The 14400-nt window shown below is 40.5% G+C and overlaps 1 protein-coding gene across 1 annotated transcript in view; it reads right to left on the bottom strand.

The window, feature by feature from the left end:
- KCNMB2 (potassium calcium-activated channel subfamily M regulatory beta subunit 2) overlaps positions 1-14400 on the bottom strand; it is a 438205-nt gene that overhangs the window by 152895 nt on the left and 270910 nt on the right. Inside the window, exon 2 of the mRNA XM_040431072.1 lies at positions 926-1045. Coding sequence (XP_040287006.1) covers positions 926-981 — 56 coding nt within the window. The 5' untranslated portion in view covers positions 982-1045. The remainder of the gene's footprint in view (positions 1-925; positions 1046-14400) is intronic.

Raw genomic sequence — 14400 nt, 5'->3', positions numbered from 1 at the left:
TGCTCATTCTGGGCTTTAAAGTCAGGGAGGCGGTCCTATCAGTGACTGACAGCTATCTCTGTATACACAGTCTTAGAGAGAAGGCTGTCAATCACTGATAGGACATCCTCCTTGACTTCAAAGCCCAGAATGAGCAGATATATAAATGTATAAATTACAAGTTATACTGAATCTTTTCCCATAAAATCAATTTCAGGCTGCTCAGCTCCTCCTGCTCGACAACATGCTGCCTGCTGCTCAAACATCATCTTCAAAGTGACAGATTCCCTTTAATGTGTATATTCACATATCAGTGGTTTTCCAAGAAATGTGAGTCTGTGGCGACACCACAGAAGCATACTCTTTTTTGTCTAAGATTACGAATCCCACATTTACATTAAAATCTAAGGGTAGGTGAAAACCACAACCATAACACGGATGTCATCTTTGTTTGGTCCGTGGTTTTCATTGACCATTTGTAGGAGATGCTCTAGCAGTGTCTGTGGAATATGGATGACACATGGAGAGCAAAAAAGGACACATGGACCAAACACAGATTCTTTACAAACATCTTCATGGGTGACCCACTGACCATCTTGTCACGAATGTCACCAGGGACAGAAGTGTGTGAAAGTTGCCTTCTTCTACATGTGGTGCGTGAGCATGTGAAAGTTCTCATTGAACTTGATTAGCCAGAAACTATTTAGGGCTATTTAGGGGGATTCAAAACTAATGACAGGATCACTAATGTTGTGAGACAACCCCTAATTTGTCATGTTGCAGTAAGAATTTCTATTTGCATAGTGATGTACTGTACACATAGGTACAGGCTACATCACTTTATATACTTGATAAATTAACCCAATTTCAACTACTATTTTGTTAAGGAACTAAACATCATGAAGACTATCTTGAATGGCATTAAAGGAAGTTAAGGGAGTCTTACCTTCTTTCATCAGGTCTGTATGATGAGGAGGTCCGGCCACTGGTCCAAATAAACATCTTAGAGTTTTGTCCAGCTTTGCCTTTCCTGACAGAGGTGGACTTGGCGGAATGATGTAGTGACCTAAGAGAAGGATACTTTGAGTCACTCATTTGAAGAAGGTGATGAAAATCAGTACCCATTGCCCACAGGCTTGTTTAGTGCAACTTTTATCTTGCCAGTTAACGCTCCAAGGCTTCTCAAATTAAGAGGCAGATTGGCTGATTATGTAAACTAATACATAAAATAATATAGCTTCTCCTCTCGCTTTGCGGTTTTTAATTGACAGCACTATCTCTGGCTTTGATTTTCACATGTTCATTTCCAGCAGTGTGAGATAAGGCACTCTTTACTCCTGCCGTAGTAGATTTTTGCTGTGGAAACTGAGGAGACAACAATGACCTAGTAGCCGTAAAGTCATAATCCTCTAGGCTTTTAATAAATTGTAGTTTAGGATGCTACAGTGTTGTGCTTTATTTAATCCGCTCGTGTTTCTTCTAATTCTTTTTTATGCCGAGCCGAAATGTATCCAATATCATTATATGATTCCATGATGCATTCATGCCACTTTGATCTGCTACCAAACCTGTAGTTAAATATCACCTCAGTTTTGAATACAGTAAATCCCCCCCCCCCCCCCGACACTGCTCAGGAGAATCTTAGCAACGTGGCCAGGTGCTCCTGTTCCATGATGTCTGATGTTCACTGATGCAAGCAAAATACATTCCAGGGTTTGTCTCTTTTTCCATTATTGCTTTTATGGTTTTTAACCATTTTATTGCCAGCTCACTTGCAAAGAGGAGGCTCTGTGTCATTTGTAGCGCAATATATAGTATAGTATACATCCTGTTTAGATTGCTTTTTAATTATTTGGATCATTTCTTATTTCAGAACAGCAGCACATTATTATGCTTGCCTCATTCAAGAGTCTCAGACATATTTAAATTGATGTTTGACCTTTGGAGTCATTTAAACTAATATAATAGGCAATGAAATTATTAACAATCTTCTAATATACACATATTAACCATATTGTTCTAGCTCATGAAGGCAATAATTTAGCTTTACTGTAGGGGATTTTTAGAAATGCAGTGCAGTGCTACTGTAAGTTCACCAAAGGATTATCTAAGCTTTAGGGTGCATATGTATTTTGTGGTCCGCAAACCACGGATCTGCCAAATACAGATGCGGTCCATGTGGCATCTGCATTTTTTGCAGACCCATTGACTTCAATGGGTCCACGGCCTACATTTTGTGGCAAAGTATAGGAACGGACATAAAGATGCGGATAGCACACGGACAGTATCTATTAGCACCCCAATTTCCAGAACCCACAACCTTTAATCTGCATAGCCTTTCTTTACAGCTCACCTGTTATGCCTCACAGGGATGCACCTAGCCTTTCTGCTGCCTGAGGCGAAAACTGAAATGGCGCCCCCCTCTCCCCAATACCAATTTCTTAACCTAACTCTTCTGCACATGGCCCTTCGGCTGCCTCTCTCTTTCCCCCACCTGGTGCTGGCTGAGGTGACCACCTCACCTGGCCTCATTGGTGGTGCACCCCTGATGCCACATAATTAGGTCTGTGACCCATGGATACAGCTATGGTCCTGCCTAGTAAGTGTCAGTGTAGTAAGGATAGGCTTATGGGCCCCCTGGCTTAGTGGTCCCATTGCAGCTATGATCACAGCGACTCCTATAGCTGGGCTACTGGGCATGTCCACCACTCTGTCACCAGTGCACCCAGTGCACACGACCGTATGTATTTTGCGGTCCGCAAAAAATACGGATCACATCCGTGTGCATTCCGTATTTTGCAGAACGGAACAGCTGGCCCCTAAAAGAACAGTACTATCCTTGTCCGTAATGCGGACAATAATAGGACATGTTCTATTTTTTTGCGGAACAGAAATATGGAAACGGAATGCACACGGAGTACCTTCCATTTTTTTTGCGGACCCATTGAAATGAATGGTTCCGTATACGGTCTGCAAAAAAAACGGAACGGACACGGAATGAAAATACGTTGGTGTGCAAGAGGCCTTAGTCATATATTTCCCAGAAGAGATAAGATAGGAAAATGGCACAAGAGAAATGCTCCAGGATTGTTATATTATGGATAATACAAGTATTGGCTTAAACAGACATATCGGGTGAGCTGGCAGATCGTCTTTAGCTGGATTTCAGCTGCCTGATCCTTTTATTCTTATGAGATAAGCCACTGACAGAGGTGTCTAGCAGCGGCTTTCTCAATTCTCCCCATTCACTACATATGCATGATTGGCTGAGCTGAGCATGCATACATGTGGGAGGATCAGGAGAGATAGCTGTCAGAACAGTTATCCTATGTGTATGCCCAGCTTTTGTCCTATAGCAGGGGCATAGCAGGGAGGGCAAATGGACCATGTGCCCTGGGCGCAGTCAGGACCGAGGGGTATATGTAATTGTGCAGGGCAGCTGCTGCATGATCTGATAGCTTAAACCAACAGATCTAGGAGGATGTACTATTTCTCAGAATAGAGTGTGCTTTGTAGGTGTAAGAAGTCCGACAGGTCATGCAATGCACTTCTGGGAAAAGCAAATTAGCTCTCCAAAGAAGAAAAGAAAGCTGTTCCTCTGGCACCACCTGTTGGGAGGCAGCCATCCTATAAGTCGACGCTTTTCATACAGTCCGTGAGACATAACATTGGTTTACAGCCAGGTCAGTCACTCATCTGCAGACAGATGTTTTGGGGTGACGGCCTGTTTGAAAGCTCTTTTTTTTTTGGCAGAAAGATTAAAAGATAAATAAAAAGATTAAGTTACATTAATTGGATGGTTGAGAATGGAATTATGTTTCAAAGGGGCGGGAGGGGGGGGGGGGGTTGCAAAACAACATCTTTGCCCTAGGTGTGGAAAATCCTAGCAACAAAAACAAGCAATCATATTACATTGGTAAGACAATTGCTTTGAAAGATGGTAGTAAATGTATAATAAGCAGTAAAGTAATAACGGTTATTGTTGTCAGCTTAAGGCCTAAACAAATGACGATCCTCATTTCTACCCAATTCATAAACACGCTTGCTTAAGAATCATTGAAGGACTGTTTCCATGGAAACCGTATATTGAAAGCTTGCGCATAATGAAACATTAGGAAAGTTGATGATTCATGGCTATATTGAGGTACCTAAAAACGACATTTACTAAATCTTGCCATTTATTGCCCTATTTGATAGCTCGTTGTCCTGTGTAATGTAGCATTTTGTAAATGCATTATCAGCATGGATTGCCTATCAATCCAGACACATTATGCATATGTAATCTGTAGGACATCTCTACTTTATCTCATCTGTATGCTGCATGCTCTGGCCAAAACCTATTGAAATGATTGCTATTGCAGCATGTCTGTTTCATATGTCTGGATTTAAACAAGTTATCACGAAAAGCCTTAACACAATGCATGTATGGTATGAAATATGAAATCTTGGTAAAAAGATCATCGCTTCAAACATATCTGTCTCACATACAAAAACAAAAGTAAATTATAAACCAAAGGGAGGCGCTAAACCATCACCCAGATAAATTCGATGTAGATGTCTACTCAGTCCACTAAGGAGGGGAAACATCAGGGGATAACTTGTGTACCTCACCTCCCATACCAGAGTCACCTGTATATTCAATCCAAATTTCAGAAAATATTTGATTCGCCACAAATCCGAATTTCCTGTTGCTTTGTGGTAATGAATACATTTTTCCTGAAATGGTGGTAAAAAAAAAGTACATACTCACCTCATCCATTTGATTGCGGAGAGGCCATCGTAGCCATCTTCATTGAAGAAAACTTGTCAATGTGATGGTGTGGTGACGTCATCACATCAGCGTGCATAAGAATTGTCACATTTTCTTCAATCAAGATGGCTGCGACTGCCCCTCTGCAATCAAATGGATGAGGTGAGTATGTACTTTTTGGTTTGAACCCCTAATTAACCTCCTGATGTGGTGAATGTGACTTTCAGATGCCACAATCAGCATTGAACGCAGCATCTGAGGTGTTAAATGACGGGGCGCAGCACAATCGCAGTTCCCCATAATTGTTCCCGCTCCAAACATTTGAATGCCTTTTGTTATGAAGTAATTCGTAACAAATCAGATTTCTTGTCAAACTTCAGTGAAGGAGGCAAATCAAATTTTTTTAAAAACTTTGCTCATCACTAATTCCCACGAGTGGCTGCTAAATACAAGAAACACACTTCTCCACTGGTGGATCAACTTTAAATACTCAACGTGTTTCAGGGAGTGTAGCTCTCCTCTTTGTCAGGTTGTACAAATAGTAAACAGCAGTAAACAAAACACACTAAAAGACACTTACTAGACTATGTCTTGCTAACTTCAGTTCCAAGTAAAACTAAACAGCTGGAAAGTACGATCGGTGTGAGCGGAAGTGATGCAGGACGGTGTCATTTACCAAGGTGGAATGAAGAAAGAGGAAAAGAATATAGGCCCTATTGCTCATCAAGTGTTTAATGCCTGAGTTCCATACTGGAACGCACGGGATTGGAAGGCCCATTTCACACGGGCGTCGCATGTGAGGGCCAGACAAGATGCGGGTGCGTTGCGGGAAAAATGTTTCAGTGCGAGTGAAAAGCGTTCTAATGCTTTTTACAGGCGCGTGAGAAAAATCGGCATGTTTGGTACCCAGACCCGAACCCAGACTTCTTCACAGAAGTCCAGGTTTGGGATCGGTGTTGTGTAGATTTTATTATTTTCCCTTATAGCATGGTTATAAGGGAAAATAATAGCATTCTTAATACAGAATGCTTAGTAAAATATCCATTGAGGGGTTAAAAATAGTAAACAAATTTAACTCACCCCATCCACTTGGCCGCACAGCGGATCTCCTCTTCTTTCTACTTTCTTCAGGACCTGGCTAAAGGACCTTTGATGACGTCACTGCGCTCATCACATGGTCCATCACCAGTAGAAAGAAGAGGAGATCCGGTACGCGACCAAGTGGATGGGGTGAGTTAAATTTGTTTATTATTTTTAACCCCTCAATGGACATTTTACTATGCATTCTGTATTAAGAATGCTATTATTTTAACTTATAACCATGTTATAAGGGAAAATAATAAAGATCGGGTCCCCATCCCGATTGTCTCCTAGCAACCATGCGTGAAAATCGCACCGCATCCGCACTTGCTTGCGGATGCTTGCGATTTTCACGCAGCCCCATTCACTTCTATGGGGCCTTCGTTTTGTGAAAAACTCACAATATAGAGCTTGCTGGGATTTTCAGGCAACGCACAAGTGATGCGTGAAAATCACCGCTCATGTACACAGCCCCATTGAAGTAAATGGGTCCGGATTTAGTGCGGGTGCAAAGCGTTCACCTCACGCATTGCACCCGCGCGGAATTCTCGCCCGTGTGAAAGGGGCCGAAGACTCGCAGGGTGCATTAAGAAAGTGACTAGATCCAAGGAATGGGGGTACCTTCACATTACATTAAAATAATATATATATATGTATATGTATATATATATATATATATATATATCGAAAAGCAAAAGATATCAGGTGGAGATGCCCATTATAACTCATTAAAATAGAATGGAACAATAGTTTGAAGATCCTACTGTACCTAAAAAAAATATCACAACTTCATAAAAAACAAGGTACCCCCTCTTTAACAGTTTTTTCGCTTGTATTGTTCAATCCTTTGGGGCTTTCTTTTACTTATCCCTCCCTCATTTTATTTTTGTCTCCTTCTTTATACAATATCTGTTTCACACGGATAGATGTTCCATTGAGGTTTCTGTCACTTCTGATGGCAAGAACAACGTATTTCACAGCATTATTCTCGCTCTCAGAATGGAGGAGACCTTGAAAAAACCTCAGCAGAACCCATTTTAAGTCAATTGTGTCTGTTGGGCTCTGCTCCAATCTGTCATATGAAGGATCTGCAACAGCCTTTTAGCTTTTGTTATTAACAGATGTGAACAAACCCTAAGGAAAGGTGTTTTCATTTATTTCCTGTAATTAAAATAAAAAGGAAATAAAGAAAAGAGTGATATTGTGTGAAAGTCAAACGGTAAACATCATTCAAGCTTGTGTACATGGTGGATGTGTGTTTGCACACCTCCATCTGGTTACACACATTAGTTAAGATATTCTCTCTCCCTTGCCCTAACCAGAGCTGTCATAGCAACAAGATATGAAGAAGGCAAGTGCAAACAAGTGTCATTTACCCAACTGCGGAAAACACTGGGCACCCGTTTACATAAGACTCCGTGTACTCTGAGAGAGTGAAGGAAAAAGCTGTCATACAGTTTACTAATTGATATTCATTACTGGCAATTGAAGTAATTCAATTACATTTTATATAAAGCATGTTTCCCTTTAAAATAAAATACAAAAATCATGTAAGTTATTATAAATAATAATAAATAAGGGGAAGCCGTCACCAGTGATCTCACCTGATTAAAACTCTGTTTCTCTTTTGTTGATCTGAGGCTTTGTTTCTGAGTTATGAACTAGTGCTTCGTCAAATTTTATTAAAAAATTTGCTTTGTGACGAATTACTTAATCACAAAGCGCATTTCTTTGTAAGTAGTGGGTGAAATGTCAGTGATTGCACTGCCCCCCTTCATTGTACCCCTCAGATGTCGCTTTCATAGCTGATTGTGGCATCTGATAGAAATATTACAGTGTAAAATAAAAAATTACATCATGCTTACCTCATTTATTTGTTCATAATGGGCCAGCCGCCACCATCTTGATTGAAGATCTAGAGTAAAAAATTGGTGCGGCCCTTGATGATGTCATCACATTGGCCGGCATGCTGACATCATACATATTTCATGTGATATCTTAAATCAAGATGGTGGCGGCCGGCCTGTCGCGAGCAGATGGATGAGGTAAGTATGATGTTTTTTTTATTATTTTACACAATTTTAGAGAAAATTGATACCACAAAGGACAAGGAAATTCAGCTTCGCGGCGAATCAAATTTTTCCTGAAATTGGCTCAACACTAATATGCACATTAGGCCTTTGGTGCAATGAGGCTACTACCATTGTTCTTGTTGTACCCAAACTAAACTCATTTCTGTGGTCAGCCTCCCTCTTGCTGCTTTGATTTACAGGGTCAAGCAGTGGAAAAGCATCAAGGGAGGACCTGACCACAGAAATGAGTTGAGCTTTAGTGCAACAAGAGCAATGGTGATGCTCTCATTGCAGTAAAGGCTTAATTTGTAGTTTAAGAAATTATATCAAAACTTGGAAACGGAGCCTCAGATCAACAAAAGAAAATGTAGTGTTGTAATCGGGTGAACTACAGCTATGTGTTTATGCAAATAGTTTGATAGGGAGGTCGCTGGTGACAGATTTCCTTTATTTATTTCTGATGGCATGTTTTCTCACTTTCTTTCCAAAAATAGTTACTGTTTCTAATGGAAGCCAATTTGCAGTTATGTCCTAAACTAATTGTCAACCAGCTTTGCCAGGCTCTTAGAGGGTATATCTTCCAAGTTATTGTTACAGGCAGTGAGTGTAGACCCACCCTGCCAACCAACTGGTTTGACTTTGGGCTATGCCTGAGGGTATTATCGTGGCAGTCTCCTGGTTTTCACCCTTTAACCCATAGGATTAGGCCTTCGCTGCAGGGGAGTCACCAGGCCGCTACCTCTTGGAATAGTCTCAGCGCGATTGGCTGTTGACGCATGGGGTTCAGAGACACCAGTGCGAAGGACCGAAGGAACAGGCAAAGCATGTAGTAAGGAAACAAGTTGAAGTCAGGGCAGGCAGACTACATGCCAATCCCTGAAGCAGTCCAGAAGTCAGGGTAGGTAGATCAGGGTCAGTACGATGAACAGGCACTGGTCAGGTCAGGCAGCAGAGAGTCAGGATCCAGGAAACAGATAGAAGTCAGAAAACAGACAAATGGATAATAGCTCTTCTACAGTGCATAGCAAGCAAGTGAAATTAAACTGAATCTATAGCTCTTTCCATGGATAGAACAAGCAGCCCAGAATATATAGGAGGGCTGATGAGTTCATTAGTCAAGCATCTGAACACAGAGCTAAAGGGCAATTAACCCTTGCCGTGCTGCAAGGTGAGGTTCAGGGAATAGACAGTAATACACGCAGAGAAAGAGTGCCATCAGCTAGGCTGCAGCCTGCAGCGATAGACAAAGGAGTCTGGTGGCCGGCCCTAGGCAGAAGTTAGGTGAGTGATGCAGCTCCTGTTCCCTCCCTGGATAGCTGGGTGGTGGCCATTAGTGATGAGCGGCAGGGGTCATATTAGAATTTGCGATATTTCGCAAATATTTAGTAGAAATTTTCGCGAATTCGAATATTCGTTATATTCAACTTTTTTTAACTCGGGAAATCGGCAAGGTAATGATCGCGTAATATGCGAATATTATGCGATCAATACAGGTGTGGGTCAAAAACAAATATTTAGCACTATAGAATTTAATGCTATATATTTGTTTTTTAGAATATTCGTCATTTTATTCCATCTGATGTCATGATTTCTCCCTGCTTAAGTTACTTAAGCAGGGAGGAATCATAACTTCAGATGGAAAAAATGACGAATATTCTAAAAATAAATATCTTCGATATAGTGCTATATATTTGTTTTTTTGAATATTCGTAATACCGTATATACTCGAGTATAAGACGAGTTTTTTGGCACATATTTTTGTGCTCAAAAAGCCCCCTCGTCTTATACTCGAGTCTAGGTCTGTATTATGGCAACTTACATTGCCATAATACAGACCATGACATGTTGGGGGCCGGAGAAGCTGTTACTTACCTTTATAGCTGCTCCGGTCAGCTCCCAGCACGTCCGCGCGGCACCTCTGTTAAGCTCCCAGTGTAAATCTCGCGAGACACGCGGGCCGCGAGATTTACACTGGGAGTAGACCGTGAGATTTACACTGGCAGTAAGTACCGGCCCCTGCACAGCCTCCCCTCCCCCTGGACAGCCTCCCCTCCCCCTGGACAGCCCCCCCTCCCCCTGGACATCCCCCCTCCCCCTGGACAGCCCCGCCTCCCTGGCCAAGTATGAAGTAGGGGGGAACAAAAAAATAAAAAACCTGATAAATATAAGAAAAATTTAAATAAATAAATAAATGCCCAGTTGATGGGAGTCTGACTCCCTGTATTTGATGCAGAGTGTGTGTGTAAATAATGCACACACTCTGCATTAAATACAGGGAGTCAGAGTCAGACTCCCATCAATCTGAGTCACCTTCTTGCAGATGTGTGTATATAATGTAGAGTGTGTGCATTATATACACATACACTCTGCATTATAGCTGCATTTCCCACCCTAGTCTTATACTCGAGTCAATAATTTTTCCCATTTTTTTTGGGTAAAATTAGGGGCCTCGGCTTATATTCGGGTCGGCTTATACTCGAGTATATACGGTATTCTAAAACAAAAATATATAGCAATATAATGAATATTCGAAAAAAATAAAGAATATAGAGCAATTTAGCTAATATAGTGCTATAATATTTTTTTTTTAAAGTTGTAATTTTTTTCCAATCTGAACTTCAGATGAGAAAAAAATTACAACTATTAGACAAAGAATGGATTGAGAAAACAGGGGGCACACCAAATAATATGCGGAGTGCAAAGGGTGGTGAAAAGAGCATGAAACAATATCACCGGACCCAAGAGAGAGTCACAAGAACCACCCCATATATGCACATCCGACAATAAGTCAATATAAAAATATATATAAAGTTTATTAAACACACCAACAGATACACATTAAAAATTGTATACAATTAGAAAAAAGTGCGGTATGCAATATAATATATGTAACCGACACATGCAGGTCCACTGGGTTGCCACAGAATGGGCATATACATTATAAACCAGCATATAAAAATCCAATACAAAACATATAGCAAATATGAAATGAGGTGAGACGACTAGAAATGCAGACAGACCATGATGAGGTCTAAATTGGAGAGTCAAACCTACATAAACCTGCTGGTGCAGTGGACCTGGAAGAGTGAGAGAACGCCCAACGCGTATCGCCGGAACAATCCGGTATCCTCAGGGGTCCCTGAGGAACAATCCCCTGAGGAATAGTACCTTCATGTATTGGTGCTATTTATTTTATTTTATGATATGTTGTTTGTATGATTTGTTCTACTAATACATTTTTGTGTAATATCATATGTGCGCTTTTGAATTGGTGTTTCATTATACATTTTGCATATTGCAGTCCCCTTGGATTGCTATATTTGGTGGTTCTTGTATTTTGGATCTTGTTTTTCTCCACATTCAATATATCTGTCAGAAAATTCTCCCAACATACGGTCCAGATGTAAGCTGCTGTATGCCCTATATTTGTAATCCTTGCCTATTGACTCCAAAAACATATAGATAGGGGTTTTTTTTCATTAAGACCGGCGTTTTAGACTCTGGTCTTAATAATCTTTATAGCTGGCGGTGGATACGCCTAAGTTATGTACAGGTCGATGCCTCTTCATAACTTCGGAGTATCCTGCCCCAGTTTAAATGTAAGCCAGCTTCCTTGCTGTCTTACATTTAGACCATTTTCTACTCCTAAAACAGGCGTAAAAAATTATGAATCAGAAGGGCCTGCTGGCCCGTCCCCTTCCTTGCCCATGCCACACTCACTTTTTTAGACCTGTTGTGAGTGGGGAAAAGTCGCAGATTGCAGCGCAAATAACCTGGGCAGCCAGAAATAAGGCTAATATAGATGTATCTCTGTATAGTAAATGACCCCCATACTTTTCAATAACGTGAACCAAAGAAAAAAAGGTATAACAAAACATACCAACTACAGGGTGGGCCATTTATATGGATACACCTTAATAAAATGGGAATGGTTGGTGATATTAACTTCCTGTTTGTGGCAAATTAGTATATGTGAGGGGGGAAACTTTTCAAGATGGTTGGCGACCATGGCGGCCATTTTGAAGTCGGCCATTTTGAATCCAACTTTTGTTTTTTCAATAGGAAGAGGGTCATGTGACACATCAAACTTATTGGGAATTTCACAAGAAAAACAATGGTGTGCTTGGTTTTAACGTAACTTTATTCTTTCATGAGTTAGCAACACCACAGGAGAAATGCTAGCACAGGCTTCCAGTATCCGTAGTTTCAGGTGCTGCACATCTTGTATCTTCACAGCATAGACAATTGCCTTCAGATGACCCCAAAAGTCTAAGGGGGTCAGATCAGGAGACCTTGGGGCCATTCAACTGGCCCACGACGACCAATCCACTTTCCAGGAAACTGTTCATCTAGGAATGCTCGGACCTGACACCCATAATGTGGTGGTGCACCATCTTGCTGGAAAAACTCAGGGAACGTGCCAGCTTCAGTGCATGAACAGTTTCCTGGAAAGTGGATTGGTCGTCGTGGGCCAGTTGAATGGCCCCCAAGGTCTCCCAATCTGACCCCCTTAGACTTTTATCTTTGGGGTCATCTGAAGGCAATTGTCTATGCAGTAAAGATACAAGATGTGCAGCACCTGAAACTACGGATACTGGAAGCCTGTGCTAGCATTTCTCCTGTGGTGTTGCTAACTCATGAAAGAATAAAGTTACGTTAAAACCAAGCACACCATTGTTTTTCTTGTGAAATTCCCAATAAGTTTGATGTGTCACATGACACTCTTCCTATTGAAAAAACAAAAGTTGGATTCCAAATGGCCGACTTCAAAATGGCCGCCATGGTCACCACCCATCTTGAAAAGTTTCCCCCTCACATATACTAATTTGCCACAAACAGGAATTTAATATCACCAACCATTCCCATTTTATTAAGGTGTATCCATATAAATGGCCCACCCTATATATACAATTATGGCAAATGTGTACACACTACCATATTTTTACAGCATTATTTAATTTTGGGTTGAACACTAACATTGAATGGGCTGCATATCTTCCCAGACATAAATGCTCTCTAATATGCTGACAGATGTTAATGGATTAAACTTCTTATATTCTTTGGAGAAACAGAATGGAAACAACAGGAGAACTGCATGTGCTTTTCTTTTAGTATACTTATTTACTCACTTTTAGCTATTTATTTAAGTCATACCATATGTGATACTATTAATTTTTTCTGCATCATTTCTGCATCATTAGCTGGGAAATCCATGCCAACCATTGCCATTTAACACACAATTAAATACCTAATCTTGTATTAAATTGTAAATTAATGGCATCAAAGTTTAACTTCAAAGGTCACCTACAAAAACCATGCATGTAGACTATTATGTGTATACTTTATGTTCTGCTTCAGGATAGGGAGATTTTCAGATTTTGCATTTTCGGTTTTTACTCCCTGACTTCCGGTAGCCATAACTTTTTTATTTTTAAGTTCTCATAGCCATATGAGAGCTTTATTTTTGCTGGACAATTTGTATTTTCTAAAGGCATGATTTAATATTGCAAATTAGGTGAAATTAGAAAAAACCTCTCAATTCTGCTTTACAGCATTTCCTAAGTGGTAAAACTGAACTTCATTCGCTGGGTCAGTACGATTACAATGGTACCACATTTAAAGTTTTTCTTGTGTATTAATACAGAAAAAAACTGAAACTTTGTAAAAAAAATATTTTTTTTCTTCATCATCATATTCTGTTAAATTTTTTATTTTTATTCATTTCTTGGCGAGGTGAAACAAGGAAAAAATGGCAAATCTGTCATTTTGATGATGTTTCGTTACAGCGTTCACAGTAGGGAATAAACACATTTATATTTTAATATTTCGGGCGCTTTCAGATGCATCTTTATTTTTTTATTGCTTATTTATTTTTATTTAAATTATAGGAAAAGGGTGGTTTGAATGTTTATATTTTTTGATTTCTTTCTATATTTAAAAAAAACTTTTTGACCTTTTTTTAGCCTCCCAAAGGGAGGCTTTTCCTATTCTCTAATGTAATTTAATACATTATTGGATAGGAAATTCAATATATTCTAATGCAATGCTGCTGCCTGCAGGCCTAAATTCAAATATACCTTTGATAGGCCAGGTAGCCTGCAGCAGGCTTCAGCCTAATCAGTTAGGCCCCTTTCACACGGGCGAGTATTCCGCGCAGATGCGATGCGTGAGGTGAACGCATTGCACCCGCACTGAATCCGGACCCATTCATTTCTATGGGGCTGTTCAGATGAGCGGTGATTTTCACGCATCACTTATGCGTTGCGTGAAAATCGCTGCATGCTCTATATTCTGCATTTTTCACGCAATGCAGGCCCCATAGAAGTGAATGGGGCTGCGTGAAAATCGCAAGCATCTGCAAGCAAGTGCGGATGCGGTGCGATTTTCACGCACGGTTGCTAGGAGACGATCGGGATGGAGACCCGATCATTATTATTTTCCCTTATAACATGGTTATAAGGGAAAATAATAGCATTCTGAATACAGAATGCAAAGTAAAATAGCGCTGGAGGGGTTAAA

Source organism: Bufo bufo, chromosome 4 (genome assembly GCF_905171765.1).
Source record: "Bufo bufo chromosome 4, aBufBuf1.1, whole genome shotgun sequence".
Taxonomy (NCBI): domain Eukaryota; kingdom Metazoa; phylum Chordata; class Amphibia; order Anura; family Bufonidae; genus Bufo; species Bufo bufo.
Note: the sequence above shows the minus strand (reverse complement) of the source record. Positions and strands in the feature narration are given on the sequence as shown.